The 16,261-nt window shown below is 47.2% G+C and overlaps 1 protein-coding gene and 1 pseudogene across 1 annotated transcript; both read right to left on the reverse strand.

The window, feature by feature from the left end:
* Positions 1-954: 954 nt before the first annotated feature.
* PPP1R14D (protein phosphatase 1 regulatory inhibitor subunit 14D) lies at positions 955-9,890 on the reverse strand. The gene is made up of 4 exons (XM_065872566.1): positions 9,407-9,890; positions 1,702-1,785; positions 1,466-1,498; positions 955-1,271 (listed from the first exon to the last, which is right to left on the reverse strand). Exons 1-4 carry the CDS (start codon positions 9,653-9,655, stop codon positions 1,206-1,208), a joined length of 432 nt encoding a protein of 143 aa, XP_065728638.1. The 5' UTR covers positions 9,656-9,890; the 3' UTR covers positions 955-1,205.
* LOC136118440 (large ribosomal subunit protein uL11-like) lies at positions 9,827-15,945 on the reverse strand (annotated as a pseudogene).
* Between the last annotated feature and the right edge of the window lie 316 nt (positions 15,946-16,261).

Raw genomic sequence — 16,261 nt, forward strand, 5'->3', positions numbered from 1 at the left:
AACTTGCTCAAGGGTCCAGGGCCCTCTACTGGCACTTAGAGCATTTAATAAAGTATGTTGATTCATTGGACCCAGCATCTTTTATCTATAGAACCCTGTGGGCCCTGAGCCTAGGCCTTGGAGAGGTGGCAAGAGCAGAGTAGGCTGTAAGTCCAGTCCTGTAGAGTGAGGAAAAGGCTTGAGCCGTCCTGCAGGCTTCTGCAGGCAGGAACAGTCCCACCCATCCTGGTGGCCTCATACGCAGTAGGCATGAATATTCATACTACTGAACTGAACTGAACTGTGCATCCTGCTCTGGGCAGCCCAGCTTAGCCCCCAGGCCCCACCATACTCAAACACTGCATGCACAAGCAGTGAATGCATACCCTGCTTCCTGCCTTACTCCTAAAGGATGCACCTCCAGGGCTCCTGTCCCAACCCACATGCCATTCAGACCCAGTGTCTGTTCCCACCAACTTCCTTCTGACCTGATTCCTGGCCTCTGAGCCTATACCCTTTATACCCCTCTGCTTAGCCCCTGCTTTTTCTCTTTCTGCCTCTGGCTTGGAGCTGGTTCAAGAAAGAGTCCTCAGCCTGAGGTCTCCTGAATCATTTAGTGAGGGAAGAGGGTTTAGCTTTCCCTGAGGCCCCCAAACCCAGCTAGTTTTTTTCCTGTTACCTCTCCTATGGGTCTTTGCCACTTGGGTTCCTATTGGTGATGTCAGGATGCTGTGTCTCTTAGCCAGGTGCCTTCTGCTTGGCCTCCAGGTCTTGCTTGATGGTAATTTCTCTGATGCAGAACTGTGACCTTTATCTTTGAATTCTCAAGCCCTGGGTGGATGGATGGATAGATGGACAGATGGGTGAGGCATGTGGATGCAGACTAGTGACTCAGGATGCTGGCCTTATGGTATAACACTTCAATCCCTCCCTCCTCCATCCCTCAGCACAGATATGCTCCACACTCCATTCAGCTGGGGCTCCTCAAGGTTTTATTCACTCGGCTGCCGAGGAAAGCACTGGGCCATAGCCATGACTGGCTCCCAGAAAGCCCAGCTGACAGAAATTAGCTGTGACTGCACATAGACGGGGGTGTCCAAATGTCCCTCCTCACTCTCCATGTTCCTTGTCTGTGTCCCAAGGAGCTGTTTCCCTCTCAGCTCAGGACCCAGGGGTTCAGGGCAGACCTGGCAGTGCTGAAGCTGATGAAGGTAGTCTCACAAGGCTTATTTCTGAGGCCGACTGAGTCTCCGAAATTTCTTGAGTTGACTGAGCAGCTCAGAGATAAAAGGCTGAGAAAGAAACACGGGTGAGATCAAGGCATGGGGTCACACCCACCCACCACACTGCTCTCCCTAGTCTCCACCTGACCCCATCGCTTCAGAGTCAGGGAAGGGGAGAAGGACCCAGGACCAAGCTTTCCTCTTCGCTAGCTGCCGTCCCGCTGGGCCTCCTCTTACCCCCAGACTAACAGAGCATCCCTTACCTCTGTGGGGCGGGGGCAGTTTTGGAGAATAGCCTGGTAGAAGAAAGCAGAGAGTGGGTTCCCGAGCCACAGCACTTTGTCACGAGTCCCCAATCAGTCTCCCAGGAATTCTCCCCTCTGAATTGGTTCTCCACACACAGATGGGGAGGCAGAACCTGGGTTCTTGGGCTCCCCTTGGTCCAAGCCCAGCTTCCATCCCCCAACCCCTGGGCCCGGGGCCTGGCCCCCCATTCTACCTCCAACTGAGTCTTCTGCTCCTCTGTGGATAGTTCCATGAGAGCCTCCAGGTCGATCTCAGGCTCAGAAGGAGTTGGTTGATCCTGTTTGGGAATCACACGGGGCTCAGAGGAGCCTGGCTAGCTGGTGCTGGGGTGACAGTTAGCTGTCGGGTTCACCCATCTCCCACTCTATTTCCCATGTTCAGTTCCTCTCCTCACCTTACTCAAACCACCCCATTCATCCTTTTATTCAACAGTTACTGAATAACTACTATGGTCTACCTGAAACAGTCTAGGGTTCTTTAAAAAGAGTATCTGTTTAATTTCAATAGTTATAAACATTGTTAGTAGGGATGCAAAATGGTGCAGATGCTTTGGAAAATAATTTGGCAGTTCCTTAAAATGTTAAATATAGAGTTATCATCTGACCCAACAATTCCACTCCTAGGTCTATTCCCAAGAGAAGTGAAAACATACATCCACATATGTCCATATGAATGTTCACAGCAGCATTATTCATATTCAAATGTCCATCAACTGGTGAATGGATAAGTAAAATATGATGTAGCCATACAATATTTTTCAGCAATAAGAAGGAACAAAGTAGTGATTCATGCCACAACATGGATTAACCTTGAAAACATGTAAGTGAAAGAAGCCAGTTACAAAAGGCTTCATATTATATGATTCAATTTGTATGAAATGTCCAGAATAGGTAAATCTATAGAGACACAAAGTGGATTAGTGGTTGCCTAATGCTGGGAGTGGTGGTGGTAGGGAATGGGGTGTGACCACTAGCGGGTACAGGGTTTCTGTTACAGATTATAAAATGTTCCAAAATAAGGGTCATCCCTGGTGATGCAGTGGTTAAGAATCCGCCTGCCAATGCAGGGGACACAGGTTCGAGCCCTGGTCCAGGAAGATCCCACATGCCACGGAGCAACTAAGCCCGTGAGCCACAACTACTGAGCCTGTGTTCTAGAGCCCACGATCCACAACTGTTGAGCCCGTGCATCACAACTATTGAAGCCTGCGTGCCTAGAGCCTGTGCTCTGCAACAAGAGAAGCCACCGCAGTGAGAAGCCCGTGCACCACAACAAAGAGTAGCCCCCGCTCACCACAACTAGCAAAATCCCATGTGCAGCAACAAAGACCCAACGTAGCCAAAATAAGTTAATTAATTAATCTTTTTTTAAAAGTAAGTGCTGGGACTTCCTGGCGGTCCAGTGATTAAGACACCATGCTTCCATTGCAGGGCGCACAGGTTTGATCCATGGTTGGTAAACTAAGATCCCACATGCCACACGGTATGGCCAAATAAATAACAAATAATAAAATAAACTTGTTTTAAAAAAAATTCCCTCTCTGTTAAAAAAAAAACAAAAACAAGTAAGTGCTTTTTTTTTTCTTTTTTTTTTTGTGGTACGCGGGCCTCTCACTGTTGTGGCCTCTCCCGTTGCAAAGCACTCTCAACCACTGCGCCACCAGGGAAGCCCCGTAAGTGCTTTTTTTTTTTTTTTTTTTTTGCGGTACGCGGGCCTCTCACCGCTGCGGCCTCTCCCGTCGCGGAGCACAGGCTCTGGACGCGCAGGCCCAGCAGCCATGGCCCACAGGCCCAGCCGCTCCGCGGCACGTGGGATCCTCCCGGACCGGGGCACAAACCCATGTCCCCTGCATCGGCAGGCGGACTCCCAACCACTGCGCCACCAGGGAAGCCCCCCGTAAGTGCTTTTTGAAGAACATTTTGGATGGTGGAAATGTTCCATATCTTGATGGGGTAGTGGTTATATATGGCAGAGTGCATTCAAATGTACACTTCAAAAACAGGCAAATCTTGTTGTCTGCCATTAGACTTCAGTAAAGTTGATTTAGAAAAGAAAGAAAGGGCTTCCCTGGTGGCTCAATGGTTAAGAATCTGCCTGCCAATGCAGAGGATACGGGTTCGTGCCCCAGTCTGGGAAGATCCCACGTGCCACGGAGCGGCTAGGCCCGTGAGCCATGGCCGCTGAGCCTGCGCTCTAGAGCCCGCGAGCCACAACTACTGCGGCCCGTGCACCTGGAGCCTGTGCTCTGCGAAGAAAGAAGCCACTGCAATGAAAGCCCACACACAGCAACAAAGACCCAACGCAGCCATAAATTAATTAATTAATTTAAAAATATTTTTTAAAAAAAAGAAAAGAAAGAGAAAAGATGCCTCACCCTCTCATTCCTTCCACTGCCAATGGGTAACCACTGTTAACAGTTTTGGTCCTTCTATACCATTTTAAAAATAAACAGTGCTAGGGTTCTAAGTTACTTCTTTCACCCTAAACTCTAGACTTTCCCCTTTGCTTCCTTGGTTTCTAGCGCATCTGATTTAGCATTCATTCATTAAATGCAGATTTATTGAGAGCATACTATGCACCAAGCATTGTGATGGGGCCATAACAGCAAAGACAGACAGACATGATCTTGCCCTTGAAAAGCTTATAGTCTCCTGAGGGATACAGACAAGTCAAATGGCAGTTATAATACAGGGCAATAAGCACTCTGATGAGACACTATGGTAACACATGGAAGGGGAACCTAACCAAGCCTGGGGTTTAGGAAGGCTTCCAGGAAGAGGTGACCTCTAATCTCAGACCTGAAGGCTGAATAGGAGTTAACAAGATGTTTACACTTCTGATGATGGAGTAACAGGGACTGGATTTATTCTCTCAACATAAGTAACTAGAAAACCAGACAAAAATATATGAAAAGTGTTTTCAGACTTTACATAACAGGTAACTCAGCACTACCTGGGAAAGAAACGAAATGAAAGGGAGATCCCAAGCAGAGCACAGTGGTCATACTAAATTGATATGACAGATACCAGAATTTGGGGTTGAGGTGGCTGGAAGTTGCCAGAGTTCTGCAGAGGAGGGAGTTATGAAGAAAGAGACCTCCAGAAATCTACATGAGGGTTCTTCTGAGTCTTTTCTGAACACAAGATACACATTCACAGGGTAAAACTTCACAAAGCCAGGTACTCTGAGGCACTGTGGGCACAGAGATGAACACTTCCCAGACCTCACAGAGGACTGACACAAATCAATTTCCACTCAGTCAGAGTGGACAGTCATCACCGATCATACAGGAATTCAGGAGAGACCTCAGGAGGGCCCTGCTTTACTTGGGGGGTAAATTGTTTCCTAGATTAAAGGCCACTCTATACTCACCCCAACAGAACTTAAAAACAAGCTTCAGAAGGATCAAACTGAACCACAAGTAGCTAAACTGCATCCTAGAACAAAGTCCAACACTCTAAAGGAAGAAAAAAAAATCCAACAACGTAAAATTCACAATGTCCAGCATCCAATCAAAAATCACGAGTCAGGGCTTCCCTGGTGGCGCAGTGGTTGAGAGTCCGCCTGCCGATGCAGGGGATGCGGGTTCGTGCCCCGGTCCCGGAAAATCCCACATGCCGCGGAGCGGGTGGGCCCGTGAGCCATGGCCGCTGAGCCTGCGCGTCCGGAGCCTGTGCTCCGCAACGGGAGAGGCCACAACAGTGAGAGGCCCGCGTACAGCAAAAAAGAAAAAAAAAAAAATCACTAGTCACAGGGCTTCCCTGGTGGCGCAGTGGTTAAGAATCCGCCTGCCAATGCAGGGGACACGGGTTCGATTCCTGGTCCGGGAAGATCCCACATGCCGTGGAGCAACGAAGCCCGTGCGTCACAACTACTGTGCCTGCGCTCTAGAGCCCACAAGCCACAACTACTGAAGCCCATGTGCCACAACTACTGAAGCCTGAACACCTAGAGCCTGTGCTCTGCAACAAGAGAAGCCACCACAATGAGAAGCCTGCAAACCGCAACGAAGAGTAGGCCCCACTCGCTGCAACTAGAGAAAGCACGCGCAAAGCAACAGAAGACCCAGTGCAGCCAATAAATAAATAAATATATTAATTAATTAATTAAAAATAAATCTATAAAAAAATCACTAATCATGCCAAGAAGCAGGACATGTGACCTATAAGCAAGAGAAAAAAATCAATTAATAGAAGCAGATCAGATATGACAGAGATGATGGAATTAGCAAATGAGGAAAACATGAACGTAGTAATAAGAGAAATGGAAGACACGAGAAAGAACAAAGTGAAGCATCTAGAGATGAAAAATAAAATATTTTAAAGAAAAATTTTACTGAATGGAATTAACAGCATATTTGACACTACAGGAAAAAAATACCATTTAAACTTGAGGAAATAGCAAAAGAAACTAGCCAAAATGAAGCATGGAGAGAAAAAAACTGGTAGAAAAGAAAAGAACAGCATAGAGCTTTGGTGATCTGTAGGACCATATCAAGTGGTCTAACATACATGTAACTGGAATCCCAGAAGGTGGATGCTGGGGCCAAATAATAAAAATACATACTAATGATTAGAATTCCACCTCTAAAAAAGGTTTAGTCCTGCTCCTAAAACCATTTTATATCATTTAAGACATTAACTATACATATATTGAACATAGGGTATGTATATCACTGAGAGTCAGATTGTCACTGCAGTCTGGTATTGAGAATATGGGCTCAAATCATAATCCAAAATATTCTTTCCCTCAAGTATTTTTTGAATTCTCAGAAAATGAGCAGATATGTCAAACAACTCTGACCGAGGTGAACAAGTATGGTCATATTGTGACTCTGTATTACATGTGGTGGTTTCCTGACAGATGCTGCCTGATTTGACCCCTTTCTCTGCTCCACTCCATACTCTGTCCACTTACTCCTGATCTCTCTGCCATAGAAACCAGTAATCGAGTGAAATTCAGAGATGAGCTAACAACTGTTTGTTTCACATTTCATTGACCATATATACACACACACACACACACACACACACACACACACACACACACACACATAGTTTTTTTTTTCCTTTGGCCTCACTGCTTGCAGGATCTTTGTTCCCTGACCAGGGATCGACGCTGGGCCCATGGCAGTGAAAGCTCCAAGTCCTAACCACTGGACTGCCAGGGAATTCCTGATAATACATTTTTAAAGTTGTAAGTTTTTTGTTTTTTTTTTTTTGCGGTACGTGGGCCTCTCACCGTTGCGGAGCACAGGCTCCGGACGCGCAGGCTCAGCCACTCCGCGGCATGTGGGATCCTCCCAGACCGGGGCACGAACCCGTGTCCCCTGCATTGGCAGGCAGACTCCCAACCACTGCGCCACCAGGGAAGCCCTAAAGTTGTAAGTTTAATAGATTGTTTCTTAAAATGCCATCACATCAAAAGGGCTGCCTCAAAATGCATGGTATCATGTAAACTATAGGAAACTCTGGGGTGGTCAACAGTGTCCCCTGCTGATGTGTACACTAGATTTGGCCCCAAGGTGGTGACTGGTGACTTTGCCAAGAGGTCTCAATAGAGTGGTGGGAACAGAAGTCAGAATCCAGTGGTTTGAATGGTGATAGGAAAGGAAAAAGTAAGTAAAGCCTCTGAGTTGGTACAAATCCTTTAAGGAGCCTTGTAAAGGAGACAGGAAATAGGGGATGGTAACAAAAGGGGGGCATATTGTTAAACAAGAGTCTCCTTAAAATAGGAGAAACTCATGAGTGTTTAAGTCTCTGCTTAGAAGCCAAATCCACACTCCATTTCTGGACAACAGGAACTCCAGGCCCCCAAGTCAGTTTGTTTTGTTGAACCCAGACTTGGTTTTTCACAAGACCCTAAAGCAGGCTGCACACCCAGTGAGAAGAGGTGGGGTCCTCCAACAAAGGAAGGTTGGGTTCCACTAAGCTAAACTAAACAAATAGTGACGCAACCCACTCCTGGAACCATTCCCAGTGGTGCTACCCAAGGTGGGCATGTGGTGGGGAGTCCCAGTGGGTGGAGAGGGGCTCTATGCAGGAATAACTGAGGCAGGGTAAGCCTGGAGACTGGGTTGCCTCAACCTCTGCCCAAGATAACCAGCCACCTGAGGCTTCCCCAGCCACTTGCCTGCTTCCTGCTGAAGAGGACAGAGATTAGAAGAGGAACCGCCACCTGGCACCTTTGGACAATTGTCATGACAACTGTAGACCAGGTTATTTTATTACAGTCATTGCCTGGGAGCAGTCCTCCCACATGTCCTGTTTTCCAATGTTATGAGTTCATTATTTTACAGCTTTTCCCCTGCCTTGATCTTTGCCCTGAGGTGTCTGAGATATGAGACTTTTTATGTAAGGGCACAACAGTCTGAAATTGAAACTGATCCAGAGAGGGAGGGTGCTGGCAGGAATGAAGGGCAGCGGAGATGTCCTGCAAGGCGAGAGTACACATAGGCAAAGAAAGTTTGCCTCTCCTGTTCCCAGTTCTAGGGCATCTCTCTCCCCACTGCGAGTGGCCCAGGATGCTGCCAGGGACACCGTCAACACCTGGACCAAACCAACACATGACACAGTGAGACTCACAAGACAGCCTGGGCCACATGCATCACTCTTCCCCTCCCCCAACCACAGGACCACTGACACAGCCCTTACCTGGAAGAATCACAAGCCCTTGCTGCCCCCAAAAGAAAAGACAGGACCTGAGTAAGGAAGGAGAGAAACAAGGACCATGGCATGTGGACAAGGAGGACTCTGGTCTCCAGCTTGGTGCGTGGTTCTCGCCAGCCACACGCTACAATCAGCAGTGGAGCTTATGAAAAAGACCAGTGCCTGGGCCCCACCCTAGTAGATTGAAATTCAGTTGAAATGCAGCTGGGACATCGGATTATTACTGAAGTACTTCAGGTGTGGAGAACCACTAGCAGCTTGAATAAACGCTCAGGCGCTACAGGCAGAGCCCCAGCTGCAGCTCCTGGTCCCTGGGCTCCCTAGTGGTGTGACCTTGGGCTAGTTACTCAACATTTCTAAGCCTCCATTTCCTCCACGGTAAACCATACCTACCTAATGGACTTGTGGGGAGGGCTGAATGACATAACACAAGTCAAGTGCTGGGCACTGTGCCTAGTGCAGAGTTAAGTGCTCCAAATGTTATTCTTGTTGTTGGAGCAGCATTTGTTACTACACTAGGATCCCGATTAGTAGGTATCTAGGTTTTAAAAAAAAAAAAAAAAAAGGCTACTCTCCCAGGGTGGGGTTGAGGGGAGTCAGTCAGAGCCAGGCCCAAGGCTAGGTCAGGTGCTGGTATTAGCGTTCACTATTGATCACTTTGACCTTCTAGTCCAGCACTATCTGTTCTGAGATGATGGAAATGTTCTGTATCTGTGCTGGCAACTTGGTAGCCACTAGCCATCCGGATGTATGGGGCACTTGAAATGTGGCTAGTGTGACTGAAGAACTGAACTTTTAATTTTCATCAGTTTAAAGTTAAATAGCTACACATGGCTGACAGCCACAGGAATGAACAATGTCGCTCTACTCGTGTATGTGTGTTGAGGTTGAAAGTAAATAAAGACATAAAATCAAGAAAAATAACTCCTCTACTATCTCATCTGAGCCTCAAAAAGTCCTACGAAAGGGATACGACAGGCACTGATAGCCCCGTTTTATAGATTAGGAAACTAAGTCTCAGGGATGTTAAAAGACCTGCTGCAGATTATGTAGAGAGTGAGAGGCAGAGCCCAGACCAGAGGGAGGCAGATTTCAGGACTGCAAACGCATGATTCACCTGTGGGGAAAAACTTTGTCTCCATGGGAGCATCTCTCATCTGCCCTCCAGCTCCTCCTGAGGCCTCAGAGCAGGCTCTCTCCCGGTCCCCTGGCCCGCGGTGTCTTACCCACCTGGAAGAGATCCTGAACCTGGGCGTCCACCCACTGCTCCATCTCCAGCCAGCTCTGGAGCTGCCCCAGGTCATACTTCACCGTCAGCCGGCCGAGTTTCCGGGACCTGGACGCTTTGGAGGGGTCGGACTGGGACTTTGAGTCTGTGGATGACGTCCTCCTCCTCCCAGAAGCCCACTGGACCTTCTTTCTTGGATTCTCCTTGTTCAGGTTGGGAGATGTGCAGGAGGCAGGGCTTGAAGACAGCATGGAAGGATTGGTTTGGTCAAGGAGCTGGGAAAAACTGCCAGTCAGAGCAAGAGAGCCAGGGAATGAGGAGACAGAACAGAGGGTGAGGCCAGCAGGGAAGAAAGGAAAGCAGGCAGGAGGGAGGGCCAAGGCTCCTGGAGTGGTGGGGGTCAAAGATCAATAGGCCTTTGTCTAGTGCTGGGAATGCCACTCTTTTGGCTCCTGGCTGCTGGTGAGTGGCACTCCTGAGTCGTGCCCCGGGCTCCCTTTCTGCAGCCGCTGGGACGGAGTGATATACCAAGCAAAGGTCAAGAGGATGCCATGCCTCCAGAGGAGGAAGAGGCCCTTGGGTCCTGAGGCGTGCGGGGCTCTGACCTGAGTCATACTCACCTGAGAGCCCTCAGTGTCCCACTTTCCTGGCCTAGATCCACCTGGGCCCCCAGAAGCTGCGGTCACATGGATCCTGCTGCAGTGGGGTCCCTGGCTGGCAAGGGCTCCTGCTCAGAGAGTGGTGCTGCTGATGGCAGAGTCGCCTCAGGGATAATTAGAGGGGTGGTTATCTCTGGCCCTAATGGGGTCAGTATCCTCTTGTGTCTGAGTATGAGTTGCCTTTAGGAATGTGAGGGAAGAGGCACTACCCTGGCCCTGTGTTTGCAAAGGCGAGCTCGTCTCCCAAGCCCATTCCCCAGGGGCAACTGCTTAGGAAGCCAGGTTTATCATCACATGACCCTCCCCCAACTCATGTCCTTCCTGATGCAGAGGAACCCTGCAGACCTAACATTTACCCAGGTGTCAAGGACTATTACTTCTAGGCCTACTTGCATTCTAAAGGAAGGGTGTTTTTGGACTTCCCTGGTGGTGCAGTGGTTAAGAATCCGCCTGCCAAGGCAGGGGACACGGGTTTGAGCCCTGGTCTGGGAAGATCCCACATGCCGCAGAGCAACTAAGCCCGCGTGCCACAACTACTGAGCCCGTGTGTCACAACTACTGAAGCTCGCTTGCCTAGAGCCCATGCTCCACAACAAGAGAAGCCACTGCAATAAGTCCACACACTGCAACAAAGAGTAACTGCTGCTCGCCGCAACTAGAGAAAGCCCGCACACAGCAACGAAGACACAATGCAGCCAAAAATAAATAAATTACAAAATAAATAAATAAAGGAAGGGTGTTTTTGTTTGTTTAGTCTTTTGTAACAAAAACTTCAAAACTTTTTAGAAAGGTTACACAACAGAATACTACTATAATTTTTTTTTTTTATGAACAGCTCAGGACAAATGAAAAGTGTCTCTCTTCCCCCCAGTTCCACTCCCTAGAGGGAACCCAACCAACAGCTTCTGCTTTTAGTTCTCCTGAGATCACCATTATCCCTTTGTGTAATATCATAAATTTGTCCATTTTAGACAGTATCTCTTCTCTCCTCAGTATGAACGATGAGAGATTTAACTCCCTCACTCATGCTCTCTCATCCCCTTTCCTTTGCACATTCTAATTTTTGTTTATGTATTTTTTTTTTCTTTTATGTATTTCTTTTTAGGTCTTGTAGTGATTGCCTTTATGATGATGAGTTTCTGTTTCCAAAGTATCAACTTCATACACTGACTCCTAAAAGACAGTGTTAGACACAGGCCAACGGATGAGTCTTTAATGATGAAATTTTAGGTCCTAAGTTAACAGGGTGAGGGAGATGTTTGAAGGCTGGAGGCCAGGATGGTAGCCTGGAAAAGCCCAGGCTTCAGAGGAAGGCTGACAGACCCCAGTTCAAACCCAGCTTTGCCCTGCATTGGTTTAATAACCCTCAAGTTTCACAACCTGAGTCTGTTTTCTCATCTGCAAAATGGGGTTTTGGAGAGGATTAAATGAGATGATGTACGTAAACGTTCAGCTTGATATCCAAAACAGAGTCCCTTCTCAATAGACATCCCTTCTCTTCCTTTCTTTGCCTTCTCATCCTCCCTGCCTTCCTGGTGAGGCTCTGTCCGTCAAAGGCTGGCCCTGGAATTTCTCTGCAGTGGCTTCCTTCCTGGTCCTCTTTGGAAGGTGGCAATAAGAAGGGGGTAGGGAGGGCTCTAAAATACAGCCTGTAGACTCAGCTCTTACCTTGATGACCTGTTACATTCTGTGATAGGCATTATTATGGCTGTTCCCTCCCTCTTCTGTTTCTGTCTTCTGAACCGTTTGGGAGCCCTTTCAAGAAAAGGAACCAGATCAGAAGAGTCTATGGGTTTTGTTCATTCATTAACTCATTCATTTAACAAAGATTTTATGAGCTCTTCTTGTAGGTCAAGTATTATAGTCAGTACTGGGGATTGGTGATCCAAAAGACAGTCTCTGTTTTCATGGAACTTACAGTCTAGTATAAAAATAAACAAACATTAACCAACTAATCAAATAAATGTAAAACTACGACTGTATTTAATGATCTGAAGAAAAGGTAAGAGGAGATATAGTAGGAGTTAACTAGGTATAGGAGCCAGCAAGAGTGGAATTGGCAGAAGGCACAGCATATGCAAAGGCCCTGTGACAGGAGGAAGAGGGTGAATACAAGGGACTAGAGAAGGTCAATGGAGATGGAACAAAGAGATGAGGGAAGCAAAAGCGAGCCATGAGGCAGACAGGGTGGAGGTATCTACATAGGGCCCTGTCAACCATGTTAAGGAGTTTTGTCTCTATCCTAAGAGCGTTGGGAATAACTGCAAAATCTTAAGCAAGGGTGGCTGGGTAGACTGACGAGTTCAGATTTAAATTTCCAAAATATCGCCTTAGCTATTGAATACAGAGAGGATCAGAGGGCAAAGAAGTCCTGGAGGTCAGTTGGGAGGCCATTTGCTGTAGGGCTTGACGGGGGGAGGTAGCGCTGGTGATAGTGAGAAGTGGACACATTGGAGAGCTATTTAGGCGGTAATATTTAACAGAACTTGGCAATGGATTGGAATATGCAAACTTCATGAATGCCTACACAGGAACACAGACAGGTTCATGCATGGGGGCTCTCTGAGCATATTTCTTCATCTGTAAACTGGGGGTTGGTGAGATTCTGCATGAGCACACAACATGGCCCCAGTGAAGCTTAATGGTACACAAATGAGTTATGCCCATTATTTATAGTGTAACCCTCCTTATTTACATTCTTCCATCTCAGCATTGACCTGCGGAGTGTCACTATTCATCAGTAAGTTTGCCCAAGATAAGGGAACTCAAGTTTCAAGATAAGATGTGAAGAAAAACCACCAGGACCACAGGGTCATATCAGGGTGGGGAAATAAAGAGGGTGCAGGCCTGGGCAGAGGCAAGGGTGTCTGCCCTGCTCTCCTGGCCTGGCCTGGGTCCAGTGGTGGGATAAAATAAGCAGCAGGCAGACCCCATCAGAACTAGACAGGATTTTTGTTTTTTAATTTTTCAGCCACGTCATGCAGCATGTGAGATCTTAGTTTCCCCACCAGGTATCAAATCCATGCCCCCTGCAGCAGAAGTCTTAACGACTGGACCACCAGGTAAGTCCTTAAAAATTTTTATAATAAAAGAAAAGCATGTTCATTTTAGAAACATTTCTAAATTTTCTAAAACATTAAAAAATTCCCATAATCCTGCCACACAAAACCACTGCTAGCATTCTGGCAAGTTTCTATTCTCTCTCTCTTTTTATTTTAAAACAATTTTATTTATTTTTGGCTGCTTTGGGTCTTTGTTGCTACATGTGGGTTTTCTCTAGTTGCAGTGAGCAGGGGTACACACGCTTCTCATTGCGGTGGCTTCTCTTGTTGCGGAGCACAGGCTCTAAGAGCACGGGCTTCAGTAGTTGTGGCTCGCGAGCTCTAGAGTGCAGGCTCAGTAGTTGTGGCGCACAGGCTTAGTTGCTCTGCAGCATGTGGTATCTTCCCCGACCAGGGATCTAACCCGTGTTCCCTGCATTGGCAGGCGGATTCTCAACCACTGTGTGACCAGGGAAGCCCCAAATAAATATTAAAAAAAAAAAAAAAAAATCAGGACTTCCCTGGTGGCACATTGGTTAAGGCTCCACGCTCCCAGTGCAGGAGGCCCAGGTTCAATCCCTGGTCAGGGAAATAGCTCCCACGTGCATGCCGCAACTAAGAGTTTGCATGCCATAACTAAGAAGCTGGCGAGCTGCAACTAAGGAGCTCCCTTGCCACAACTAAGACCCAGCCCAACCAACCAAATAAATAAAATGTTAAAAAAGAAAAAAAAACTATCAATACTTCAATAAAAAAAGTTTTTAAAAAGACATGTTCATTATAGAAAATTCTAAAATATAGATATAAGAAGCATAAATGATATGTTTGGTGTATTTTCCACTTTTTATATAGATTTACTTATTTTGGATTTTCACGAAATTGGATCATTTTGTAACATATGTGTGCTATTTTGTAACTTATATTTTGAATACTTTTTGTGTCATTAAGTAATTTTTTTTTTTTTTTTTTTTTCAGTACGTGGGCCTCTCACTGTTCTGGCCCCTCCCGTTGCGGAGCACAGGCTCCGGACGCGTAGGCTCGGCGGCCATGGCTCACGTGGCTCACGTGGCTCCGGGCCCAGCCGCTCCACAGCATGTGGGATCTTCCCGGACCGGGACACGAACCCGTGTCCCCTGCATCAGCAGGCGGACTCTCAACCACTACGCCACCAGAGAAGCCCCTTATTTTTTTTTTTTTTTTTTTTTTTTTTTCTTTTTCCTTGCGGTACGCGGGCCTGTCACTGCTGTGGCCTCTCCTGTTGCGGAGCACAGGCTCCGGACGCGCAGGCTCAGCGGCCATGGCTCACGGGCCCAGCCGCTCCGCGGCATGTGGGATCCTCCCGGACCGGGGCACGAACCCGCGTCCCCCGCAACGGCAGGCGGACTCCCAACCACTGCGCCACCAGGGAAGCCCTAAGTAATTTTATACACATCTTTTTTCAACACTGCAGAGTTTCTCAAAATTTAGACCATGACTCAGAGTAAGAAATTCATTTAACCTCATGACACACACGCATACAAACACGAAATGAAAATGTCTTATGAAGCAAAACTTACCTTTATTTTTTCAAGTGCTGACGGCAAGTCACTTTGCTTTCAAGACTCACTAATAGTTTCCAACCTGTTCTGTTAGAGGCAATTCCATGATCTAGTTACTCAATCCCCTGCTACTAGATATATAGATTGCTACCAATTTTTTTGCCATTATAAATATTGCTGCTCTGAACATCCTTGTAACTATTCCTTTTTTTAGCAACGCATGCTTCCCACCCCCACTCCCCCCTCCCACGCTTTAGCGGATTTTCTAGAGGCAGAACTACAAGGCCAAAGGAAGTGTGAACTTGTAGGGGAATTTGATGTTATGGCCATATTAGCTCCCTGAAAGGTTGTACCAAATAAACTGTTTATAGTTTGATATCCTAATGTTTTAAGTTAATGAATATCTTAGTTTTATATTGCTGCATAACAAATTATCCCCAAATTGATCAGCTTAAAACAGCAGGCATTTATTTTATCACTGTTTTAGTTGGTGGCTTGGCTGGCTCTTCTGGCTCAGGGCTTCTCAGAAGGGTGCAAGCCAGGTGCGGGCCAGGGCTGTTGGCCAGACATCTGTTCCCTGCTATGTGGAGCTCTATAGAGGGATACTCACCACATGGCAGCTGGTTTCCACAAGAGCCAGGGCACTGAGGGGCGGGGCTGGGGGGGGGTAGGCAAGATGGAAGTCACAGTCTTTTTTTTTTGGTTGTCAAATAACCCTTTATTATTTTTCTTTGCAGTGCTTCACTAGCTGGGCATTCCACCGCACCACTGTGATGTCATCTATGATGTCGTGAGGGTGGCGGCCATCAACATTGCAGCCCACAGACTGGGTGGCCCCCAGGATCTCTTTAATGGTTCCAGAGAGTTCTCTAGCTAAAGATTGATGCCGCATCTGTCGGGCAATGTTGACAATCTCATCAAAAGTCACGTTTCCACTGTACTTAATGTTTTTCTGCTTCTTCCTTTCTCTTGGTGATTCCTTGAGGGCTTTGATCATCAGGGCAGAGGCAGAAGGTATCACCTCAATCTGGGCCTGTCGGTTCTGAATGGTCAGCTTCACTGTAATCCTCAGACCCTTCCAATCACCAGTTGCCTTGGCGATGTCATCACCAACTTTTTTTGGAGTCAGATCCAGGGGGCCGATTTTGGGGGCCAGGGCAGACGTGGCACCGACTGCCCCACCGGTGCACCTCAGGTACACGACTTTGATCTCGTTGGGGTCGAACTTAGGCGGCATAGTGGAGGCAGCTGGTGTCGGATGAACCCGGATTCAGGATGACTGAAGAAAGTTGCACCTTGGCCTCCTCTGATCCTAAAGCCAAAAGCAAGTCACAGTCCTTTTGTAACCTAATCTAGGACGTGACATCCCATGACTTTTGCTGTATTCTATTCATCAGAAGCCAATCACTAGGTCCAGCCATGCTGAAGGGGAGGAGATTACACACAAAACAGCATGAATACCAGCAGGTGTGGACCATTAGTGACCATTTAGAGGCTATCAAACACGCTGAAATATTGTGAGCATTTTTTTAAAAAATTTCCCAAGCAGCTATTTCACTTTCTAAAAATTTATTTATTTATTTGCTGCTCTGGGTCTTCATTGCAGCACATGGGCTTCT

Source organism: Phocoena phocoena, chromosome 2 (genome assembly GCF_963924675.1).
Source record: "Phocoena phocoena chromosome 2, mPhoPho1.1, whole genome shotgun sequence".
Classification (NCBI taxonomy): domain Eukaryota; kingdom Metazoa; phylum Chordata; class Mammalia; order Artiodactyla; family Phocoenidae; genus Phocoena; species Phocoena phocoena.